The 22,050-nt window shown below is 40.0% G+C and overlaps 1 protein-coding gene across 1 annotated transcript in view; it reads right to left on the bottom strand.

Moving 5' to 3' along the window:
• prkx (protein kinase X-linked) overlaps positions 1 to 22,050 on the bottom strand; it is a 48,884-nt gene that overhangs the window by 2,157 nt on the left and 24,677 nt on the right. The window contains exons 4-7 of the mRNA XM_053314715.1: positions 17,632 to 17,751; positions 9,958 to 10,053; positions 4,869 to 4,926; positions 165 to 242 (exon numbers count right to left, since the gene is read on the bottom strand). Of these exons, the coding sequence (XP_053170690.1) occupies positions 165 to 242; positions 4,869 to 4,926; positions 9,958 to 10,053; positions 17,632 to 17,751 (352 nt within the window). The remainder of the gene's footprint in view (positions 1 to 164; positions 243 to 4,868; positions 4,927 to 9,957; positions 10,054 to 17,631; positions 17,752 to 22,050) is intronic.

The following is a 22,050-nucleotide window of genomic DNA, read 5'->3' as shown; positions in this document are numbered from 1 at the left end:
ACTAACTAAAAGCAGATAGCGAAGAGATTCAAGATAGAAAGCACCAAACTCCAGGTTTGTCAGTTAGTTTAAAGAATGTTATTAGATATTGAAAATGGAGTTTCAATCGTCAGCTAAATGAAATGTAACATGACGTGAAGACAGATCAAGTAAAGTTCCTTCACCTTCAGTTTCCTCAGAGGAACTGCATCCCAGTCAATGGTCTTGAACCACCGGTGCTTTTTCACATCGTCTGCTCCATTCTGAAAACACAAAGCAGGCTGTTTACACACAAACTGTACTGTGCTGTACACACATGAACTGTACTGTACACACATGAACTGTACTGTACTGTACACACATGAACTGTACTGTACACACATGAACTGTACTGTCCTGTACACACATGAACTGTACTGTACTGTACACACATGTACTGTACTGTACACACATGAACTGTACTGTACACACATGTACTGTCCTGTACACACATGAACTGTACTGTGCTGTACACACATGTACTGTACTGTACACACATGAACTGTACTGTACACACATGTACTGTCCTGTACACACATGAACTGTACTGTGCTGTACACACATGAACTGTACTGTACACACATGTACTGTCCTGTACACACATGAACTGTACTGTGCTGTACACACATGTACTGTACTGTACACACATGAACTGTACTGTACACACATGTACTGTCCTGTACACACATGAACTGTACTGTGCTGTACACACATGTACTGTACTGTACACACATGTACTGTCCTGTACACACATGAACTGTACTGTGCTGTACACACATGTACTGTACTGTACACACATGAATTGTACTGTACACACATGAACTGTACTATACTGTACACACATGAACTGTACTGTACTGTACACACATGGACCTCTGGAATCATCACACATTCTCTGTATAAAATCATATTGCTATCATTTTGATTTTTGGCCTGTAACATCCATCACACTACATAAAAAACTATCTACAACGTCTGGTCAGTGTTTATTGCTAAAATAAAGATGAACTGTGATGACAGCAGAGGGAGGATTTGATTGAACAGACAGTAAAAGCAGTGAAAGAAGCTGTTAGACCTGAAACACACACTGGCCTTTCAGTGGACACTCATGTTCCAAGATGGTTCAAAAAATGGTTTCAACTTTTAGTTTTTCCTCAACAACAAACATGTGGGTAGCTTTTTAACTAAATGTCCTCTTCTAGCATCTTCACTTCAAACCTTACCACAGAAATAACAATAAAAACTATTTCCTTCTTTGGTTTTACTCATACGCCCTTAAATTAAAGGAAACTAGAACAAAAAAGGGAAAGAATGTGTATTGTACGGAGCCTCAAGTGTGCCAAAATAAGCTACGCACTCAACATGTTTAAAGACTTTTTAAAAAACTATATTTTGATTAATATTAAATTATATTAAATATAATATTAAAACACATTAAATGATGGATCAAAGTTTTTAAAAGAAATTACAAAATAAAAATGTTTCTTTGTCTGGTCTAAACAATGAATTGAACATTGAGAGCATACTTATAAGTTATAATACTTAAGATTTTTATAAATTGCAAAATGTATGATGTTATGATATTTATGGTATTTTTGTATGCAACAGCCATTCAATGGATTTACATTAATTAATTACCTATAATTAATTAATTGGCAGTTTTTATTGTTAATGATTTCTATAATAGTTTTTAATGATCACTGACTGACTTCTTTATTAAATCAAAGCAATTTTACAACAGATACATTTATTTACAATTAAGTGTGTCATTTTCACTGTAAGCTATTTTTATATTGAATTAAAAAACAATGTTGCTTAATCGTAGAAAATTCAAGTTCCAAAGAAAAATTCTGAGAAAAATATTTTGCACAGTTTAATCTTTAAATCCTTTTTTTTCAAAATTAAATCTAATCAGTGCTGAAATCCAGCCTGACTCAAACACTGCTTACACCTGAGCTGAAATTAAATCACCTATAAAGTTAAATATGACACAGAAAAAGAGACATTTTCATTTTAACCACTGCTATCTCTATCAATTTAATGAAAGAAATCATCAAAAATGAAACACTGAATTTATTAAAGCATCATTTTAATGCAAATATCAATGGTTTATAGTGTCTTATTTAAATGTATGAATGTATCAAGTGGTTTATAAAAAACACTGTTGTAATCTCTCATTATTGTGATGGCACTCTCCAGACTCCGTACATCAGAACAGAATGTGTGTGTCACTGTTGTGTTAATGAATGATGGAACTGCTCTGCAGAGGAATATTGGCAGCCACAAATCAATATCATCTTGTGTGGGATTGTGTGGAGTTAATCACTGGGCTTAGAGAAGTATTTGTTTTGTTGAGAGCAGCTCTCAGTCTCCCGCTCTTTTCACTAATGTTAATTGAAAAGCTCCAGGCTTCCAGGCTTTGAATGGGAATCTACACGGCTCCCATTGATGAGTGGTGAAGTGGCAGGCTCCCAGTAAAATGTAGACACTATTTTCCACTCTGTAACACATTTTTATTCCTACTAGAGAACTAGAAATACTGTTTTGCAATAGACTAGAATAGAATAGAAGGAATTTAAGTGTATTTTCCTTGTATGTGTTCACAGCTGATTGTGATGGCAATGCTTCAGATCTGGATGTTACTGCAAAGAAGCTACAAGTTGTAAAACACAGATGCTTCACATATCTTCAACCTAATCTCCCCTTCTGTTCCTCTGTTCTGTTGTTCAATGATGATTACAGAACATTATGATGTGACAGTGAAGCTGACCTTTTGGATATAAAATGTCATCACTTCATCATTTTAATCCAATTAGACCAGATTTGTGTTTTTAAACTTTGTCCCAATTACTGTATGAATTCTTGAGTTATGGCCAATAACATGTTTTGTGAGGTCAGGGTAACCTTTGACCTTTTTGTCCACCAAATTCTAATCAGTTCATCATTTAGTCCATGTGGATGTAAGTGCCAAATTAGAAGAAATTCCCTCAAGGTGTCATTGTGTTAATGACAATGTGATGGATGGATGCATGGATGCATGGATGGATGGATGGATGGATGGATGGATGGATGCATGGATGGATGAATGGATGGATGGATGGATGGATGGATGGATGGATGGATGGATGGATGGATGGATGGATGGATGCATGGATGGACAACCTACCACAGCTGTCACTGCTGTGCAGGCAAATGTCTTTCAGTGAAATGAGTCTTATTGTTTTGTTGCTATGTAATGTTGAGGTTGAGCAGTGTTGCTGCTGGGAAGATTTAACAAAAACTAAATGAAGATGATTTATGTTTTTTTTTGAACCTCTGAGTTATAATCAGGAGCAAACTCAATATGAAGATGTTAAGGACATTCATTCACTCCAGACAAACAACTTATTACTTTATTGAAGAGCCTGTTGGAGCTCAAACAGTCAGTGGATTAAACTGACTTCAGTTATTATTATTAAATTGGCTATTCAATTCTCAGTTTGTAGCTATTATGTCAGATTTAAAAAGTGTTTACAAGGAACAAAGTAGTGGCTGTTTCAATTAGAGCAAACTTTACAGAAGTTACTAAGTAACTAAAGTAAAGGAGAGCTTATAGTCAGAATATAAAGGCTCATTCTGGACTCTTTGGGGGCACTTGTTCTTCGGACAAATAAATACGTATATATAATAAGTACACAAAACACAAGGTCCACTTACTAGCTTCAATGGCCTGTGAATTGAGTTAGCTGAGTAGTCATTAGGACTTACTTTGAAAATATCTGCCATTCAAATGTGGGGGAAAACCAAAATGTAATGAATTTTAAATTGAGTGTAAAAGCACAACAGGCTGTCAATCATTAAACTAAATTCTCCGCACTGATGCAAAATGCAGTAAACTAGTGAGTTGTGACACTGTGTAATCTGGGTAAGGCAAATGTTTGGATTCCAAACCATAGAAAATGTTGGACACAGGTCATTCTGCTTCTTAACTTTGTAAAATGTGACTGCCACAACAACAGATCTGAAGTCAGCTGTCAGCTCATCACTCATAAGAAGAAAAAGAAGAACAATGTTAACTTCACATGAGTTCAGGACAAAGGTTTAAATTCATTCAGACAAATGACCTGATATTCCTCATTCTTCTAATATCAATTTCCTGAAAAAGTGACAGCCCTAGTTGCCATGGAGATGATTCAGTTGCCTTCACTGTGGGATTTCTGCATGGTTATGGTAGAAAGCTCCAGAAAAGGTGAGAGGACAGTGAACTAAGATTATTTAGTCAGTGTGAACGTTAACCCTAGCCCTAACTCTAATGTCTTTTTTTGGTTATCTGATTCATTTTAGAGGCTGAAGATGTGTATTTTTATAATAAATAATAAACTGGCAACTTAATGTTTATTTCAAAGTATTGAAAGTGTGCTTGTTCAAATGATACTTGCTCCTTCTTACAAGCACAAACTTTTGATTATGGGTTCAAATATTTCCACATCCTTCTGTTCTTTGCTCTCAAATCCCTTGAGTGGTTGAATCATGAATTTGTTTCATTCTTACTTAATGACTGAGTCATGAATAACCTTCCATAATGTTACGTTGCTGAGAGAATTAAGGCTGTTGCAATACACTGGGGAATTATATGTAGAAATACAAGTCTGACCTATTACAAATAGAGGTATCCTCAGATAGATATCCATCCTGCTTCAGACTCCATACCAGCTCTGCAATTTCTCCTCATTTGTTACTAATTGGAAACATGTGGAGCTTCAGTCACACTGTGGACCCTTTCTTATCCTGTCCTGCTTCTCCCACTACTGACTTCAAACCACCCAGTGAACGTATGAAATATAGAGAGCCAGGAAGTCGTATCAACTCACCTTCATGTTGCCTAGCCGTCTGGCTCGGTCAATGACCAGAAATTTCTTGATGAGGTCTCTGGAGGGGGAAAGGAAACAGTGAGTGAATCCGGTGTTGTACAGTATGTATCTGAGAAGCAGTCTCTTTCTTTCTCACAAGACAAAAATTGCCAGAAGGTCCTTTCAGCGCTGTCAAAATGACAAATGAATCCTCACCAAAGGAAGCCTGACAGCTCGTAAAAGGTGACGAGGGCTGGCTAAGTGAATTGTGTCCTTTTGACAATCTTTTAATTGAAGAAAGTGAGAACTTTTTTTTTTTTTTTTGCAGACAGGAACTTTCTGAAACTATAAACTTGTGCATGTAATGTAGACATCGGTGAAGAAGGAAAAGGGGGGATGATTCACCGGGATCTTAAAACGGCAGAGTGTACGCCTTTCTGATGAAATGCGATAGCTGCTGACGAACGGAGAGCTTTCCATAAAGGTGCTGTATCTCACATCCGACGAGCTGCTGACAGCCTCATAAATACAGCGGCTGGATGTTGACAAGTCAGCTATTTCTCATTTTTTGTCTAAATCCTTCCTATGCTTAAAGACAGGCCTTTGGAGTGATATGTCACCGGGAAATATTTTAATCAGCTCTAGGGGAAAATGTTTGTATTTATGCCTTTTTATGGATTTCTTGGAGGAGAGTTCATCTGGAAAAAAATGGAAAGAGAAAGTAGGGAGGAAAACCAAAACACATAAAGGAATACTCTGTATATTTTCCCTTTATGTTTACTTTTCTCTTTAAAGCTCTACTAATTACTATTCATATATCAACAATAGATGAAATGAAGTGTGGCAGAACTGTGGAGAAAACAGAAGCATCCTCTCCACTTGGCAGGATTTAGAGAAAAATGCAAAGAAGAAAACTCATTTAACTTGACTTCACTTATATGGAATACAACAAAACATCAAAAAACAAAGCAAGTGGTAATCATGTATTCAGAATGTTCCAACTAAAACTACCTGCATCATCACACAGTTTTCAGTCTCCTGGAAGTTTCTGTTTAGTTCTTCTTGACTTGGTTGTGTTTCTTTTTTTCTAAATGCAACATACTATAGATGCTGTCAGAGTCATGAAAATGTGTTCATGTCCCTGTGTTTAGTCTATATGTATGTTTCCAAAGGTCTCAAAGTGTGTTTCGAGGTATTCAGTGTGTAAAAAGTAAGTATACAGCAGGGTTGTTATTTCAGTTTTTATTTGTATTTAGTTTTTCAGTTTGTTCTTTTATTTCAGTTTAGTTTTAGTTAGTTTAACAAGTGATGAAGTTAGGAATTGACTAGTTTGAGTTTAGTCTTTGTTTAGTCTTAGTTTTTCAGGTATTAGGAGGAAACCTTGATTGGTAGAAGTTGAAAAGGATGACATAATGTGTGACAAACCACAAAGTAAGGTTTGTTGTGTTTGTGGTGCAGCTGTCTGACTGTGAGCTTATGTTAGCTGTCTCCTGCTTCTCTGTGAGAGCTTTGAAGGTGGACTCTCACATTAGTGGGATTTTTCCCTTTTAGCTGTATCCTGCAAATGTTCCCATCACTCTTCATCACCAAACTTTTACTTTGATCTACTGCAGGGTCGGAGTCTAAATATTCCCATGTTGGGCTGTGACGTCTTCTGCCAGGAACTTCTTCTTCTTCTTCTTCTTCTTTCTTGAAAATCATAAATTGCACGTCAAGCATTTTCTTCTGTGTGTTATGTGGCAACCGGCATCTGCTATGCTGCCACCTACTGGTACCAGCTTGTTATCTCAAGAAGTCTGACTGAACAGGATTAGGGTTAGGGATTACGCAGTAAAAATGGAGGGAGAAAAAGAAAAAGAAACTAAGCTGATTTATCTGCAGTTCAGTTTAGTTTTAGTTAGTTTTACATTGTTCATTGTAGTTTTTATTTAGTTTTAGTTTTTTTATTTTCATTCCAGTTAACTAAATTCTTTTTTGTGCTAGTTTTAGTTTTAGTTTTGGTCAACTATAATAACCCTGGTATAGCTCTGCTAACACCTTGTTCAACTCTAGGGTTTAATATGTGCTATCTTTATCTTGTTCTACTGCCCCCAAGTGGACAAACTAATCAATGCATGCAGCCTTAACAGTCATGTTGATCCTTTTCATTGTAATATCACTTTGTGCTTCTGAATGTTGAAGATCATTTTCTGTTAACTTGAACTATGCCCTGATTACTGCTGATGGATTGTGTGTTTGCTCCGTTATTGTACTGTGTTATTTATGAAAGCTCTTCTTCTACACTTTCACACTGTTATACACATGTACAGCTGTTAGCCCTGCAGCAGCTCCACAGCAGCAGCAGCTGGGGGGTTTGGTGTGTTGCTCATGAGCACTGAGTCACTGTTGGGAAACAAATGCATCACAAGGATTACACAACAAGCCTCACCACCATAGATGGAAAGCAGAGGAGGACATGGAGACCCAGTGCAGGGTGTTAAAGATCACAATGTCAACATGTCCATAACAACTCCTTAACTAGCAGCTCATTTTATGACTTGTGCATTACAACACTTTTAGGCCTAGGGTCAGTGTGGGACACATCTCCAACATGTCTGATTGTCTATGCAGGCTAGCAGCTGCTGCAGGGGGGGGACACGCCACTCTGCTCTCAGCCCTCTGCGAGGCCTTTCACTTCTTGATGGATGGGAGTGCGTGACGTGGAACTGTGTAAGAGTGATATAAATGGTGGAAATATTAAAAATCCCTCTGTCTGCTGGCCCCAAGATAGATGGCTTAACAGTAGGAAGCTCTGGGTTCACTGAATTATCAGGGGAAGCAGTGTGTGTCTGGCCTCTCCAGGGCCACTGTGCCAGGACTGATTGAGTGAGTGTGTAGACTCTCTCTCTCTCTCTGTCACACACACACACACAGACACACACAGACACACACAGACACACACAGACACACAGAGCAGAGCGTACTGAGCCTGTAATCTTGCACATTCCTGCGCCCTCCAGCTGGTCTAATGGGCGGTGTGAGCGGTGGGGGAGCAAGTCCAAATCAGCTGGGTGTGTCATTAGTGACTGCAGGTCCACCTGAAGCCCCTCTTTAGCTCCAGGGAGCTCATTGACCCTGTGTTAAAGGGACGCTGCAGCACTTAAGCGAAAACATTCACGGCCAATACAGCTAGCACAATCATGTTGAGTATTACACTTAACAGGTCCTGCAGGCCAGCTTCTGCTTTTAAATGAACACCAGCGTAGGGAATGATTGGAATCATGGTAACAGGGCTGTAGCTACAGGTGAGGTTACTGACATCATCTTCTTCTACTTCTTTTTTTTCTTTTTTTCTTTTGGAACTTTTAGCAAGCTTGTGGAGAATATACATTCTTAAAGTCTGTGTAAAGTAAGGATAAATATGTGTTCTGAGTATGACATACCACAGAAAAGTGTGTTGTTAACCACCCTGCCAAATTTAAATGAATAAAAAAATTGCCAAATATATGAAATTAGGCTTCAAAGTTGTGTAAAACCAAGTGTCACCTGTCAATCAAAGTCACCACCTCTACCAGAAACATGGACGCTACGTCTGAGAGCTTTCTGCTGCTAACTCAGCGGCTAGCTCTGCGGCTAGCTCAGCTAACTGGCTAACTGGCTAACTGTAGTAGCAGTAGTGTGTGCTGATGTATTTATACCTCTACAGCAGCAGGGGCGGGTTTATGCTAACGATTTTCAGACCCGCCCACTAAATCCTGAACACAGAAATGTTGAAACACAGTTTGTGAAGCCTAGCTCCACAGTTCAAATCTAAATGGTTGAAATGCTTTTTACACATTTTTTAGAAATACATTTATGACCTATTTAATGTGTTTAGAAGAAAATGTCTGAATTCACTTTACACAGTCTTTAAATTAACTTTTAGACTCAGCATTTTTATAATAAATGAGTAAATGACTCACTACTTCCTCATCAGGATGTAATTCCTGACGGTGGGGTAAAGACTTTGAAACAGAATTTAATCAGAGTTGTGTTGAAATGATGAATCATTTCTGTCAGGTTGTATACTAAGGTTGGTCAAATGGATTTGGAAAGAAATCTAAGCTACATTATATGTTTTCTTATTTTTGGCATTTATCAGGAGTGCAATAAATAGAATAAATAAATGTGAAACTGAATTCTCCTCATATGATTTCTCATGGCCCAACAGCAGAAGACATTACAAATATATTAGATTTCACATGTTCATTATTCCTGGAGATTTAGTGACACAAAGAAAAGGAATTAATAATTAATAACAGTATGGCTTTGCAGAATTAACATACATCTGAGGAAATGATAAGGACTGTACAGTATGGAAGATGTAGCGTCAATCCATATCTCTGATTGGCTCACTTTAAAGCAAAGTTGATATTTTAAATCTCACACACACTAAAGAAAGCTTTTCATTTGTAAGCTTTTTTTTTTTTACAGTGTAATTTTTAGATGTTTGATAAATACACACTCTGTCTGGATATCATGTTTCAATATGCTGCCTCATTCATTCTAATCTAAGCTGCTCACTGGGAGAGTACACAGCAGAACATTGTTAGGCTGTGAGAACATGAACATTGGACTTCTTATCATTTCATGATGCTCAAAAACATGTTTTCATTGTCTGACAGCTGCCGGTTTTCTAATGATTGTGTATGTGGAAGTCTTGGTGGGGCTAGCTGACCTCACAACCTGGTGCTGCTCGGTTCCTGAGGGGAAGCTTGCTGTATTTGTGTGCAGTGAGCAGTTATTAGCAACATTTCAGGTAGAATCTTCTAGCAGCAGTTTACCTAACATCTATCATGCTGACATCATATTTCTATTCATGACTTGTGACTTCTGTCAGCTGATTTACTATATGAGCTTCACTTTTTTACTCCGGTACTGAAAGATGATGTTCCCATCAAAAAACCTATATAGTAAAAACTGAACACTTGTGTGGCTAGAGATAGGAGTGCTGGTACATGCAGAGATACACAGACTGAATGTACAGCTCACACACACACACACACACACACACACACACACACACACACACACACACACACACACACACACACACACACACACAGATTCCTAGTGTGGTTGCAGAGCTTACTTGACATGGAAATCCAGATGGCGTGGGAATTCCAGTTTTCCAGCCAGGATCTTCTGGTAGATTCCAAACGGATTGTCATCAAAGAAAGGTGGGTACCTGTGGAGAGAGAGAGAGATACAACGTCATGCCCCTCTGATGTGGCGCCCCCACCCCCCCACACCCCCAAACTCAATTTGGCGCTTTGCAAAAACAGCATGATGCAAGTAGCAGGTAACACAGGTAAGAGCTTCCACCTGGATCACTGTGAACAAAGTGAGTGAGTGAACATGCTTCAGAGTGGGGGGGCTTTAGATGTAGACAGAGACGTCTTTGTTCAGAGCTATTTTCACTATTGTGTGAGTATGTAAGTGTGTGTGTGTGTGTGTGTGTGTGTGTGTGTGTTGGTATTTCTACCACCCACAGGCCTTCTGCCGCTACACTTCACTGAATGCTTACCCAGCTCTCCTGTTCTTCCCTCTGCTTGAGCCTGGACAAGTCATTACCCACAAATTACATAATGGGGCTGGCCCCTAAACGCATTACGCATGGAGCAGACAGGCGCATAATCGCACCAGTTTGTCACATGCCGCTTGCCTTTTTTTCAGAGAAAAAGCTCCGGAGTCAGGAGACAGCAGCAGTGGAGGCGTCTGGGAGCTGGCTGTGCACCGCAGACTCCACTCATGTGGTTTTTTTTCCAAAACTGGTGCTGTCATAGCTGAGGAATCTGGGTCACTGTAGCAAAGAGGAGGGGAGGACGACATGATAGGACTGTTTTCTGACTTAAAGTGAAGGTTCAGCACAAGACAAAGCAATATGTGACAAATACATTAGACTAACACGGAAGAGGGTTTGGATGCTTTGAGGTGAAAAATTGGAAAGATGTATCAAAACATTGCATTACATTCTGTTAGGGTGTGGAGGGTAATATATATATAGATGTAAAAAATTAAGTTTCCTCCACTTTCTTCTTGTTCCTACAGTTGATGTTTGAGTTTCTCTGTGCAGAATGATGAATGTGCAGAGTTTGTTTTAACCTTTTATCTGCTAGTAGTAGAACGTTTCTCTGAGCTCACTGATAATCTGATTTTAAAGGGGAGGGGCCTATGAGCAGGATTTGTGACATCACAACTAGTCTGGGGCCAATCCTGGTCTAAAGATCAATTAAACAAGTGTGATGTAGAAACTTGAAGCATTCAGTGCACAAACACTGAGAATTAACTTTACATGTCCAAACTATGAATTTATTATAGAATAATTTGGGAACCTCTACTTTACAGTGAAGTAGAGAACATTGTCCAGTAGTGAAATATGAAACATTTGCATAATCAATGATTATGGAATTTTTAATAAGGCAGGAGTAGATGCCATTTCAGGGATTTCAACACTGTAATTAGACTATTTTTTTGTGGAAAAACCATATCAGACACATTATTGTTCCAAACAAAGCATTTTTATATGTCTTAATATAAGTCTAGAGAGGATCTTTAAATGACCATATAAAAGTTGGATTTCTTGCCATCAGAGATGTGGATCATTTATGAGTTCATAGATGAAGATATTATTTATCACAGCTTTTAATCTTTTTTATTTGATTCATAGTTGTTATACTGCTTAATAATGTTTTTATTGTTTGTAAAGAAAGGAGTGGGGCCAACAATAATGCCAGCCAATCAGTGAAGTGGATTTTGAATACTTACTAATGATAATAATTAAGGCAGCACTTTTCAGTAGAGGGGAATGTGGAGCAATGCCTTTTGGTGAAAGTGAGCAGTCATACCAATTCATCATAACAACGGCAGAACACCATCGATTAGTGTTTCAGGCCTTCTTAATACTGATGGATGAACACTAGAGTTGAGTGACACAGCAGTCTGCACACTTTTCATCCATGAAAAAAGTCTTCACCTCAGTCACTTGTTTTTTATTGACTTTGCATGCAATGACATCACTTTCAGTTCCAGCCAGCTGAAGGCTCTTTGGAAACGGTGTGTGTGTGTGTGTCATGGAAGAGTTTTCACTTCCACTGAACTCCAGGACTGTGACACAAGCAGCTGGATTACTCATGTGTTAGAGATATGTTGTAACTTTGATCTGTTTTTCTGACAGGCCGCAGTGAAAGACGATTAAATTACCCATCCAATGATGTTTTATGATGATGTTGTCCACTGCAACATCATCATAAAATATCATCATTCATGGTACCCCAAGGATGATCGGTCACTGCCTGAGGTTACTTCCTGTTAAAAGGGAGTTTTTTCTTGCCACTGTTGCTCATGTGGGAATGTTGGGTCTCTTTAAAGTTAAAACCTGAAGAGTTTGGTTTAGAACCTGCTCTATGTGTAAAGTGCCTTGAGATAACTCTGTTGTGATTTGGCGCTATACAAATAAAGATTGATTGATTGATTGACTCATCGTTGTGCCGTCGGGCCAAAATCTCCAGTTATAGTATAAGAAATATTAAAGCTTCTATTTTCTGCATCTAAAATGTTAGGCTCTGTGTCCCCAGCGGCACAACCAAAAGGGAGTACATCTGATTTTTGAGACTTTTAATAATGAAGTTGAGTTGGACTTTTTGGGAAATCTTAAATTGAGTCTCTACTGGAAGCCGAGTATTTTATTTATGAACTTTTTATGACCTGACTTACAGGTGTAGCCCCACTGTTGCAAAATAAGCGGTATGTTTTTCATGCGTTATTTTTTCCCAACCTGAATTCTGTGAAGACCCGCCCTACACTGCCTCTGATTGGCCCATGTTCAAGCATGCCTGAACATAACCAACCTCACCAATGAATAAAACGTCAGCCAATCAGAGGCAGAGTAGGGGTGAGTCTTTGCCGAATGTTGGTGTGAAAAATAAGCTATTTTTGTTCCTTCCAATGTTTAACATCATGAAATGTAATGCCCAGTTCAGCCACTAGAGATCGCTAGAAGGTTTTCCTTTGATTCTTTATTTCTGTCTTTGGTGTGATTTAAGACAAAAGCTGCTCCACGTGATTGATGAAAGAGTCCCAGCAGCACACTGGCTGTCCTAATTCAAAACTGCTCAAACTCAATGACACTTAGACTTTTTGGGTGACAGGCTGCTGTAATAGGACAGCGTTTCTCCTCCAGGATCTCCATCTCTAATCAGCGGGCTGACGCTCCACTGAACTGAAGTGGACAAGGACTGGCCCGGGTGAGCCAAGGAGAGGTGAGGAGACGGCTGGGGAAGGGGAAAGGGAAGGGGAAGGGGAAAAGGAAGGGGTCTGTTTCATTTTTTATGCAGTCAATCCAGAAAATTGAGTCTGGGAGTAGACGTGTTGATTAAAATTCCAAAGTGGGATTCATCTTTGCATTAAAATACTCTTTTTGATACAACTTATTTCAATAATTAACATGAAAGTGACCCTGAGCCAAACTCTAAGGCTTCTAGGAGTTGGGGGCCATGCTGGAAATTACCTCGACTTTCCAGCATGTGGCCTATTTCCAAACTGAAGCAGATCTTTATGTGGAGGAGTACAAGATATATACAGGAGGCAGATTTTCAGTGTGAGAGGAGTCAAACAAATACACACAGCAGCATCTGTAGAGCTCCATATACACACACTGAATGATTGGTTTCTATTAGGAGCAGAAATTTCACCCTGAAGGCAGGATTACAGATGGGAGAACCCATTCTTTTTCTTCTATACTCTCTCCTGACTTTCTCCCTCAGAGGCTGTGACCCTTCCCTGAATGTTTTTTCAACTTGTGCTTCACCCCAGAGGAGGGATGATCCACCACGACTAACTTTTCAGAAGCAGCCTCTACATTCCTGGATCAGGACTTCTGACGGGCGGCTGCACAATACAGTAATGATGAAGAGAGCTCTTTGTCTGAGGGGACGTCTTAGTGTAGCGCCCCTCCCTGGACACATCTAGTGATGTGCTGAGGGCAGCAACACTGTCAAGCCTCTGCAACACTTCAAAGCCTGCACTGATGAATGCTGGGAGAAGGTCACATTCCTTCCACAGGGTTTAAAAGCACATAGGTTTCATAGTGGGGCGTAAAAAAGATGGATGGTAGAGGTGAAGGCAGGGCCAATCTACATATTCATGAGTTCATTTAAGAAGGTTCCACCATCATCTTAAACATCATGGATAGCTGATGTTAATGATGGTCAAAACAATCCCTTCATACTGCTTCAACATGCTGATGTTAAGCAGGTATTATGTTAAACCATGTTCACTGTCTCAGCTCATTAAAACTGAGAGGATCACTGCAGTTCATCCTCTGGGGTGCTGAGATGTTGGTAGCAAGTTCCAAAGTAATCCATCCTATATTTATTATCATTTATAACTCATAATCCTAAATGTGTTTATTTGAGTTTAGAATTTGGCTGCTTAAATGCCTTTTCTCATAATATTTGCAGTGACATTTGTGACTTTATTGTGTGTATGAAAGTAGACGCATGGATTAGCTGACTTGGGTGAATTGATCCCCCAGCTTAAGGAAAGAAACAAGAAGAAATCCTGCTGTTCTTCTATTTACCACCACTGTCTTATCACTGACTAAATCAGCTGCTGACTTCCACAGACCTGCCCAGCCTCAGTAGTCTTTGGGTCTGTTCGAAACCGCATACTTTACTACTACTCGTACTAACTGACGTCATTTGAAGTATGTAGTGTGTTTCAACTGTGTAGTATGTGATTTAGAGTATGTGAGAAGTTCCCGGATGGTTTACTGGATTCACCAGAAATGCAGAGTATGCATATGAAAGGCGCTATACAAAATAAAGTTATTATTATTATTATTATTATTTTTTTATCAAGAGCTGACTACTCACACTCAAATTACCCATGATGCAATGTAACTTCTGTAACTTCTTGGTGGTTTCAAATTAGCTACAGCGAGGGTATGTTTGCTTCCTGTTTTCAAAATAAGAGCACCGATTCTATCGTTATGGTTTTCTTAATAATAAAAGGTAACGGGTGTTTTATTTTGTGAAAATGACTGGAAGTGCGTTACTCGCTACGGCTAACTCCGAAATCGCAGGAACAAAACTTTAAACAGCTGTTATTTGGACAAATTAGCGTCACATTGTGGATCTAAAGGGCTACTTTACTTTCTCACCTAAAAGGGTTAGAAATGTGGATAAAGTGTTATATTTACAGAGTTAGACCTAAAATGAAATCAGCTTCAGCGTACTGATTTCAGCTCGGATAGAGACGAAATGCATTGTGGGTTATTGTGTAGTTTACTACTGTGTAAACGGTCTGCTTACTATCTGGTCGTTTCGTGTGTAGTGTGTAGGATGGAAGTATATAGTATGTAGTATGTAGTATGTAGTATGCGGTTTCGAACACAGCCTTTGTCTTTGAGATCAGTTGATTAAATGAGTGAAGTCTGGTGTGCTCCTGCTTGGTTGGAATGAAAACCTGCAGCCACGTGCACCCTTTATGGGATAGTTTTGTTACATCTGCACTAGAGGGAACAGCTGTTTTATGTCATTTGGAAACTGGAGAATATAAATTATAAATAAACCTTCCACATCCACAAGTATTCTAGGGTCAGCTAGACAGAGAGCAGTGTCATGACAACAACAAATTGGCGGTATCGAGCACCGATACCCAGCCGTAGTGGCCCTACAGCTCTAATAAACTGTTTCAGAGCCTTCTATGGATAAAGGGTCGAATAACACACTGGAGGTTGGCGGTACTTCCAATTTGTTGTTGTGTCTGAGCATGTGAGTATCACATGTTCCAAGCAGTAGCATAAGCAGAGCTACTCTCAGGAGTATTTGTGGCCTTTAGGGCTGGGTATCATTAAAAAATTATGATACCAGTACCGGTCTTAGTACCCTTAAAGTGATACTGATACCAGTTAAGTACTTCAATTGATACCCATTCCACATTTAGGTCTCTGTCTTTTATCTGGTGTAACAGGCGTGTAGTGTAGACACACTTTAGAGCGTTTAGGTGGCATCTTGGCTGCTGAACTGCTAAGCTCGCTAACTCAGTTCATTTGATGTGGACGAGGTGACATGTGTCAGTGTAGCAGCAGCACAGCAAGTGGCAGTAATCCATAGTGTTTCTGTGCCACAGTTTGTCCACCAGGGGGCACTGCTTTGTGTCTATACTAGGGTTGGGTATCCTTAAAAAAATTACGATACCAATACCAATCCATGTACCCTTAAAGTGACTACACCAACGTATACCAACTGAGTACTTCATTTGATACCCATTATGTCAATAGAAGCATAAAATGCCACCAGACGGGATGTAGCTGCTGTGGCAGTGGGCCAATCACATGATGAATGCATGAATGCATGAATGCATTGATTGGCTGTAAGCAAGTCTATACAAATAGACATATTTTCTAACTCTAGGTGTAAAAGGATCGATTACAGGTATTGTTTGACGAGAGACGTTTCGATACTACTTATTGCGGTCGATAACTTAAAAGGTATGGAGTACTGATACTCAGCCCTAGCCTACAGCTCAAATAAACAATCAGAGCCTTCTATAGATAAATAAACATCATGTTGGGGAAAAACTGTATTGCAACTTGCATTTATCTTTAATTTATGTATGAAAAGAGTATATATAAAAGAAAAGCTACTGAATAGCAGACAATATCCAGGCAGAGGGATGTTATTAAGATGGTTTAATTAATGAACTACTGGATTATAGCATAATACCTGGTGTGCTCCTGAAACAAAGTTTCAATCAATTTTAAAGTCAATCTCAATCTTCTGAGCTGCTCTCTCAGAATGTTAACGAGGCAGGGACATTATTATTCACAGAGGACGAGCGGGAACATTAGAATAAACCCGAGTGCTTTCTAAAGGGGATCAACGTCATTGTTCTTCATCTACAACAATGATTCCCATTCACAGATTAATTTGTCACAGCTCTGCAATATCCAATAAGCACACAATGAATAGATTCCCCACACTGAGACAATAACAGCAATGGAATTAATTGAATAATTCCTCTGGTCCATGTACACAGTCTCCATTGTTCTGTTCTGTTCTCTCTCTCAGGAACTACTATTTCTTGCAGGCCTGTTCTGTTGGATTGCATCATTATTATATAGGTGTTCACGTTATTGTGTCCACTCCAGCAGCTGTTTATGTGTGCGCCTGATTGTTTTGGAAGATGATCATTGAGTTTATTGTGGTCACGTGGAGAAGTGCTCAAAGTGTTTGCTGTCAGTGTTTTGCAGAGGGATGTGTATGTATGTGTTTGTGTGTGTGTGTGTGTGTGTGTGTGTGTGTGTGTGTGTGTGTGTGTGTGTGTGTGTGTGTGTGTGTGTGTGTGTGTGTGTGTGTGTGTGTGTGTGTGTGTGTGTATGTGTGTGTGTGTGTGTGTGTGTGTTTGTTTGTTTGTATGGATAGAAGATGAGAAATTCTTTCTTTCTGCAGACATTTCTCTGATCTCTCAGACAGGACTAACATCTCAGAGATGTTGTGCACAGCGGTAGATGCCCCCCCCCCCCCCCCCACAAACACACACACACACACACACACACACAACATGTTTTTCTTTAGATAAACTGTTTCTTTGTATGAATCGACAAACAGTATGAACTCTAACTGCTCTTTAATAAAAGCAGGGTGTGTGTTTGGTACTGCTTTACCTCAGTTGCTCTGGTGGAGGAGAGTGCCCCCCGGTGTTTAAAATGGGTGGAGTACATATATATATATATATACAGAGTACACAGTGCAGAGCTTACCCAGCCAGCATCTCAAAGACCAGGATACCCAGAGCCCACCAGTCCACTGCTCGACCATGACCTTTGCTTTGGATGACTTCAGGAGCCAGGTACTCAGGAGTGCCGCACAGAGTCCAAGTCCTGCTCAGACAGAAAGGGAAAGACCACATCAAAACCTTCATCACATGATGAATATGTAAAAATCAAAGCAGGTCTTGTCTCTATTGAATCATTTCAATCAAGTTATTTATGACTTCTTTCAGGCTCACTACAATTCACCTTCATCTGTTGCGGTTTTTCTAATAAAAGACGTGTGATGTTATCTAAGCTGTAATATTAGTAAAACTAAAAAGCTACATGCTGTAACAAACAGTTATTTTCTTTATCATTAAATCTACAGATTAATTTCAAGTTTTGATTAATTGTTCTGTGAAAAACAGTGAAAAATGCATTATTTCTAGGAACCTAAAATGATGTCATTATGTCTTTTTTTTTGTCCAGCCAATATTCCAAATCCAATTTGGAGCTTTGAAGACCAAAGTAAATGCTAAATGGACTGTATTTTTCTAGTCTTTTTGACCACTCAAAGTGCTTTTACACTACATGTCACATTCACCCATTCACACACATTCATACACTGATGACAGGAACTACCACACAGTGTGATAACCTGCTCATCAGATGAAGGCTAACCATACACATTCATAGACACAGCAACGGAAGCAATTTGGGGTTAAGTGTCTTGCCCACTGACACATTGACATGTGGACTGGAGGAGCCGGGAATCAAACCGCCAATCTTCTAATTGGTGGATGACCGCTCTACCTCCTGAGCCACAGGGAGGTGAAACGGAGATAAAGCCTGTAGGACTCTGGCAGAGAGGGAAATGCAGCAGAGCTCATGAGATGTGTCCTCCAGCTGCTGCCACAACAGGACTGAAAACATCAGAGCTGTGCAGATCTACTTTTGACTATTAACATGCTAGCGCTACACTTCACCATGCATCCATCACACAATCTGACAGTCTCCAGCTGATATCTTATACAGTCTGACACTGACTTAGACCGAGCTGTTATGATCTCAGTCTCACACAGTGTGACATGCAATAAACCAGAGCTCTACACCTGCTCTACCACTGGAATTTAAACTGGAACACACACATGCAGCCAGCAGGAAGTGGAGATTCTGTTACACTTAAAATGATCTATTTTTCAACCTGTTTCCAATACTAATCAACAGGTTTCAGAAACTATTATTTTCATTATTGATTCATTTCTCTATTATTTTCTATGTGAAATGTCAGAACACTGCACCATTCACTATTTCCCAGAGCCTGAGGTCTTCAAATTGCTTGTTTTGTCCAACTAAGGAAAACAAGGAAAAGCAGCAAATGCTCAAATTTGAGGTAAGTATATAAATATTCCACTTGTGAGTCAGACGGTGTGTGGGAGTTTTGTGCTTTCTGACTCACAGGTAACATATTCACAGACTTTTTAATCATTTTTGAGGTCACATTTGTGGAGTTCAAATAACAGAATGCTGAACGATGATGAACTCATGTCTTATTTTCTCATTTCTAAAACATTTTATTTTTTATTTTTTTATTAACTTATTTTTAATTGCTTAAATTATTTTAACCTCTTTTTATTGGGGTTTGACCTATTTTTACAGCATCTGGTGTCTGCAGTTTTAGTCTTTTTGTTTTTGTTTTTTTACATTTTTAACACTCAATGTGCAGTTGGGACTGGTGCAATCTTTTTCATGTCACTGCCTAGGAAGTCGATAACAAGGCACAACTACTACTACTACTTTTGTTACACTATGTGAATGTTGTAGGCATATGGGTGTGAATGTGTTGTGTGTATTCATTGTAATGGTGCTATATGCAGCTGTAGCAGCACTTGTGCCCAAGATGAATTTCCTGTCAAGGACAATAAAGTTTATCTTATCTTACTTCTAAAAACGACACGTCTCCTCCTGCCTATGTGCAATCATAATTACCCTTCACAGTGTCAGTTACTGCTGTACTGCATGGTGAGCAGTCACTATAGTGTGACAGGTGATAAGTGATAGCCTCTGCTGCTCTCTGTACATCTCAATATTCTCCACTGTGTCAAAAAAAAAAAAGCGGAGACTCCGGTTTCACAGGGAAGACAGCACCCGTAGGTAAAGTGATCCTGTTGTGCCATCTGACCTCACTGTGTCATGTGGTATGGTACTGTGATGATATGGAACCTCTGTGTGGATACAGTGGTAATGGATCTGAAGCCAGGATGGAAGCATAATGAGAGAGAGAGACTCCAGATACAAGTATTAGACAATAAGTGAACGATGCGTTGAGACCATGAACAATAACAGTAAATCTAAAGCAGATTTCTCTCTCTCTCTCTCTCTCTCTCTCTCTCTCTCTCTCTCTCTCTCTCTCTCTCTCTCTCTCTCTCTCTCTCTCTCTCTCTCTCTCTCTCTCTCTCTCTCTCTCTCTCTCTCTCTCTCTCTCTCTCTCTCTCTCTCTCTCTCTCTCTCTCTCTCTCTCTCTCTCTCTCTCTCTCTCTCTCTCTCTCTCCTCCCCCCCTGACAGAGCAGCTGATTGACACTCTGAGCATGTGTAACAAACATGCAGTGTTCTCTCTGAAAGCCACTTGTCCTCTCATGAAGAGCACTTGGCTCGGCGCCAGGCTTTCATCGTCTGTCACCGATATCACCTAGGTAATGACCTCTTTCGGCCGAGTTGCCATGGCGACGGTAATTTGTATGGAAATGATGTCGGGTCTGGTGGAGGCTGATGTTGAGAGCGGAGGCATGGACGCGGTGGAAATAAGACATGTGTTGTTGCTCTTCGGGGCGTCGTGTGTCATCACATGAGGGCTCCGTGTTGTAAATGTGTTGGTGAGGGTATCTGCCAGCAGGGGGTGCTGTGGCAGCATGGGCACTGGTGATGACGCTTCATCACGGCAGACGTGGAAAGTGAGAGAGCTAGTGGCAATGAGGCAGTTGTCTTCCTATCCCAGGCAATTCTGCGGCCCTCCATTTATATAAGTGGGCCACTTGCACATCAGAGAGGTATCTGCTCCCCATCTGTTTTACTCTCCCAGTCTGGGGGAAAATGTAATCTTACTCCATTATGTTTACATGTCAGCGGGGGTCAACGCAGCGCTGGCTGAAACGCTGGGGAGAAACACTGCAGCGTAGATATAAAGCCGTCTCTTCTCCTCTACACTGCATCTTTTCAATTCTGCCGAGGTCGCCGGGAGGCTTGGCTCGCTGCGTATCTAATTCAGTCTAAATGACATCAGTTGGGGGAAGTTTGTCCTTTAGTGGCACCATCCATGGGTTTCTTGGAGTTTGGAGGATTTCCCTTAAATTCCCAGAGGAAGATATGAGCTTTTCAGGGATATTAAACACACACAGGACCTCAGCAAGAACGGCTTTTCCTCCTTCAGCAGAGCAATGTCATTGACCATAGAGAAAGTTAATCATGTCATGAAGTAATGGGCCAAACTAATGGAATACCACAGGGAGATTTCAGTACTGTTTGAAAGCTCTGGCTCTGCAGACGTTGACTGACCAGGTTAAAAGTTACAGCTGGTAAGGAAATATACATACAAACACAGACATCAAGTACAGTGCAGACTGACTGCTGCTTTGTTATTCACTTTCTGCTGACAATCAATCAATCAAGCATCAAACACCAGCAGATAAGAGCAGCATATCCCTAACTGTCATTCATCAGCAGCCACACACTGCTGGAGGAATATCAAGAGACCATGATACCAGCAAAACCAAACAACGCTTTGGTTTTATAAACAAATGTGTGTTTCATTATATTAATGTGCTGCTGATTTTACATTTTGGTCTCATGTCTGAATAAATGCAAAAGCCAGTGTATTCTTAGTGCCAGTCCCAAGCCCAGATAAATGAGGAGGCCAATGTCAAGAAGGACATCTGGCATAAACCCTATGTCAAATCAAATATGTGGATCATAAATCAGATTTCCACACCAGATCAGTCAAGGCCTGGGTTACCAACACCCGCCACCGGTACTGTTGATCAGCAGGGTGTCAGGTGAAACTATGCTACTGTTGGGCGAAGGAGAGGCATGTCAAGAAGCAGCTGGACAAGACGAAAGGTAGGAGTGTGGAGGAGAGAGTCGGAACTTTAAATGTCAGGTGGAAGGTGAGTAAGGCCAGGAGCATCGGAGGTGGGTTCAAACTGTTCTACAATGCTGTAGATGGGAGGAGAAATGGGGTAGGGGTAATCCTGAAGGAAGATTCAAGAGTGAGTTGGAATTGAAGAGTGTGTTGGACAGAGTGACAGACACAGCATGAAAATGATGGAGGAGGTGCACATGTGATATTTGCTTTGAGACCATTGATGAAGTATAGAGACAATCTGAAGGACCATTCTACAGAAAGCATATGACAGGGTGCTGAGAGAGGAGGT

Source organism: Scomber japonicus, chromosome 24 (assembly GCF_027409825.1).
Source record: "Scomber japonicus isolate fScoJap1 chromosome 24, fScoJap1.pri, whole genome shotgun sequence".
In the NCBI taxonomy this organism is placed as follows: domain Eukaryota; kingdom Metazoa; phylum Chordata; class Actinopteri; order Scombriformes; family Scombridae; genus Scomber; species Scomber japonicus.
The sequence above is the reverse complement of the archived record's forward strand: the minus strand, read 5'-3'. Positions and strand labels throughout refer to the sequence as shown.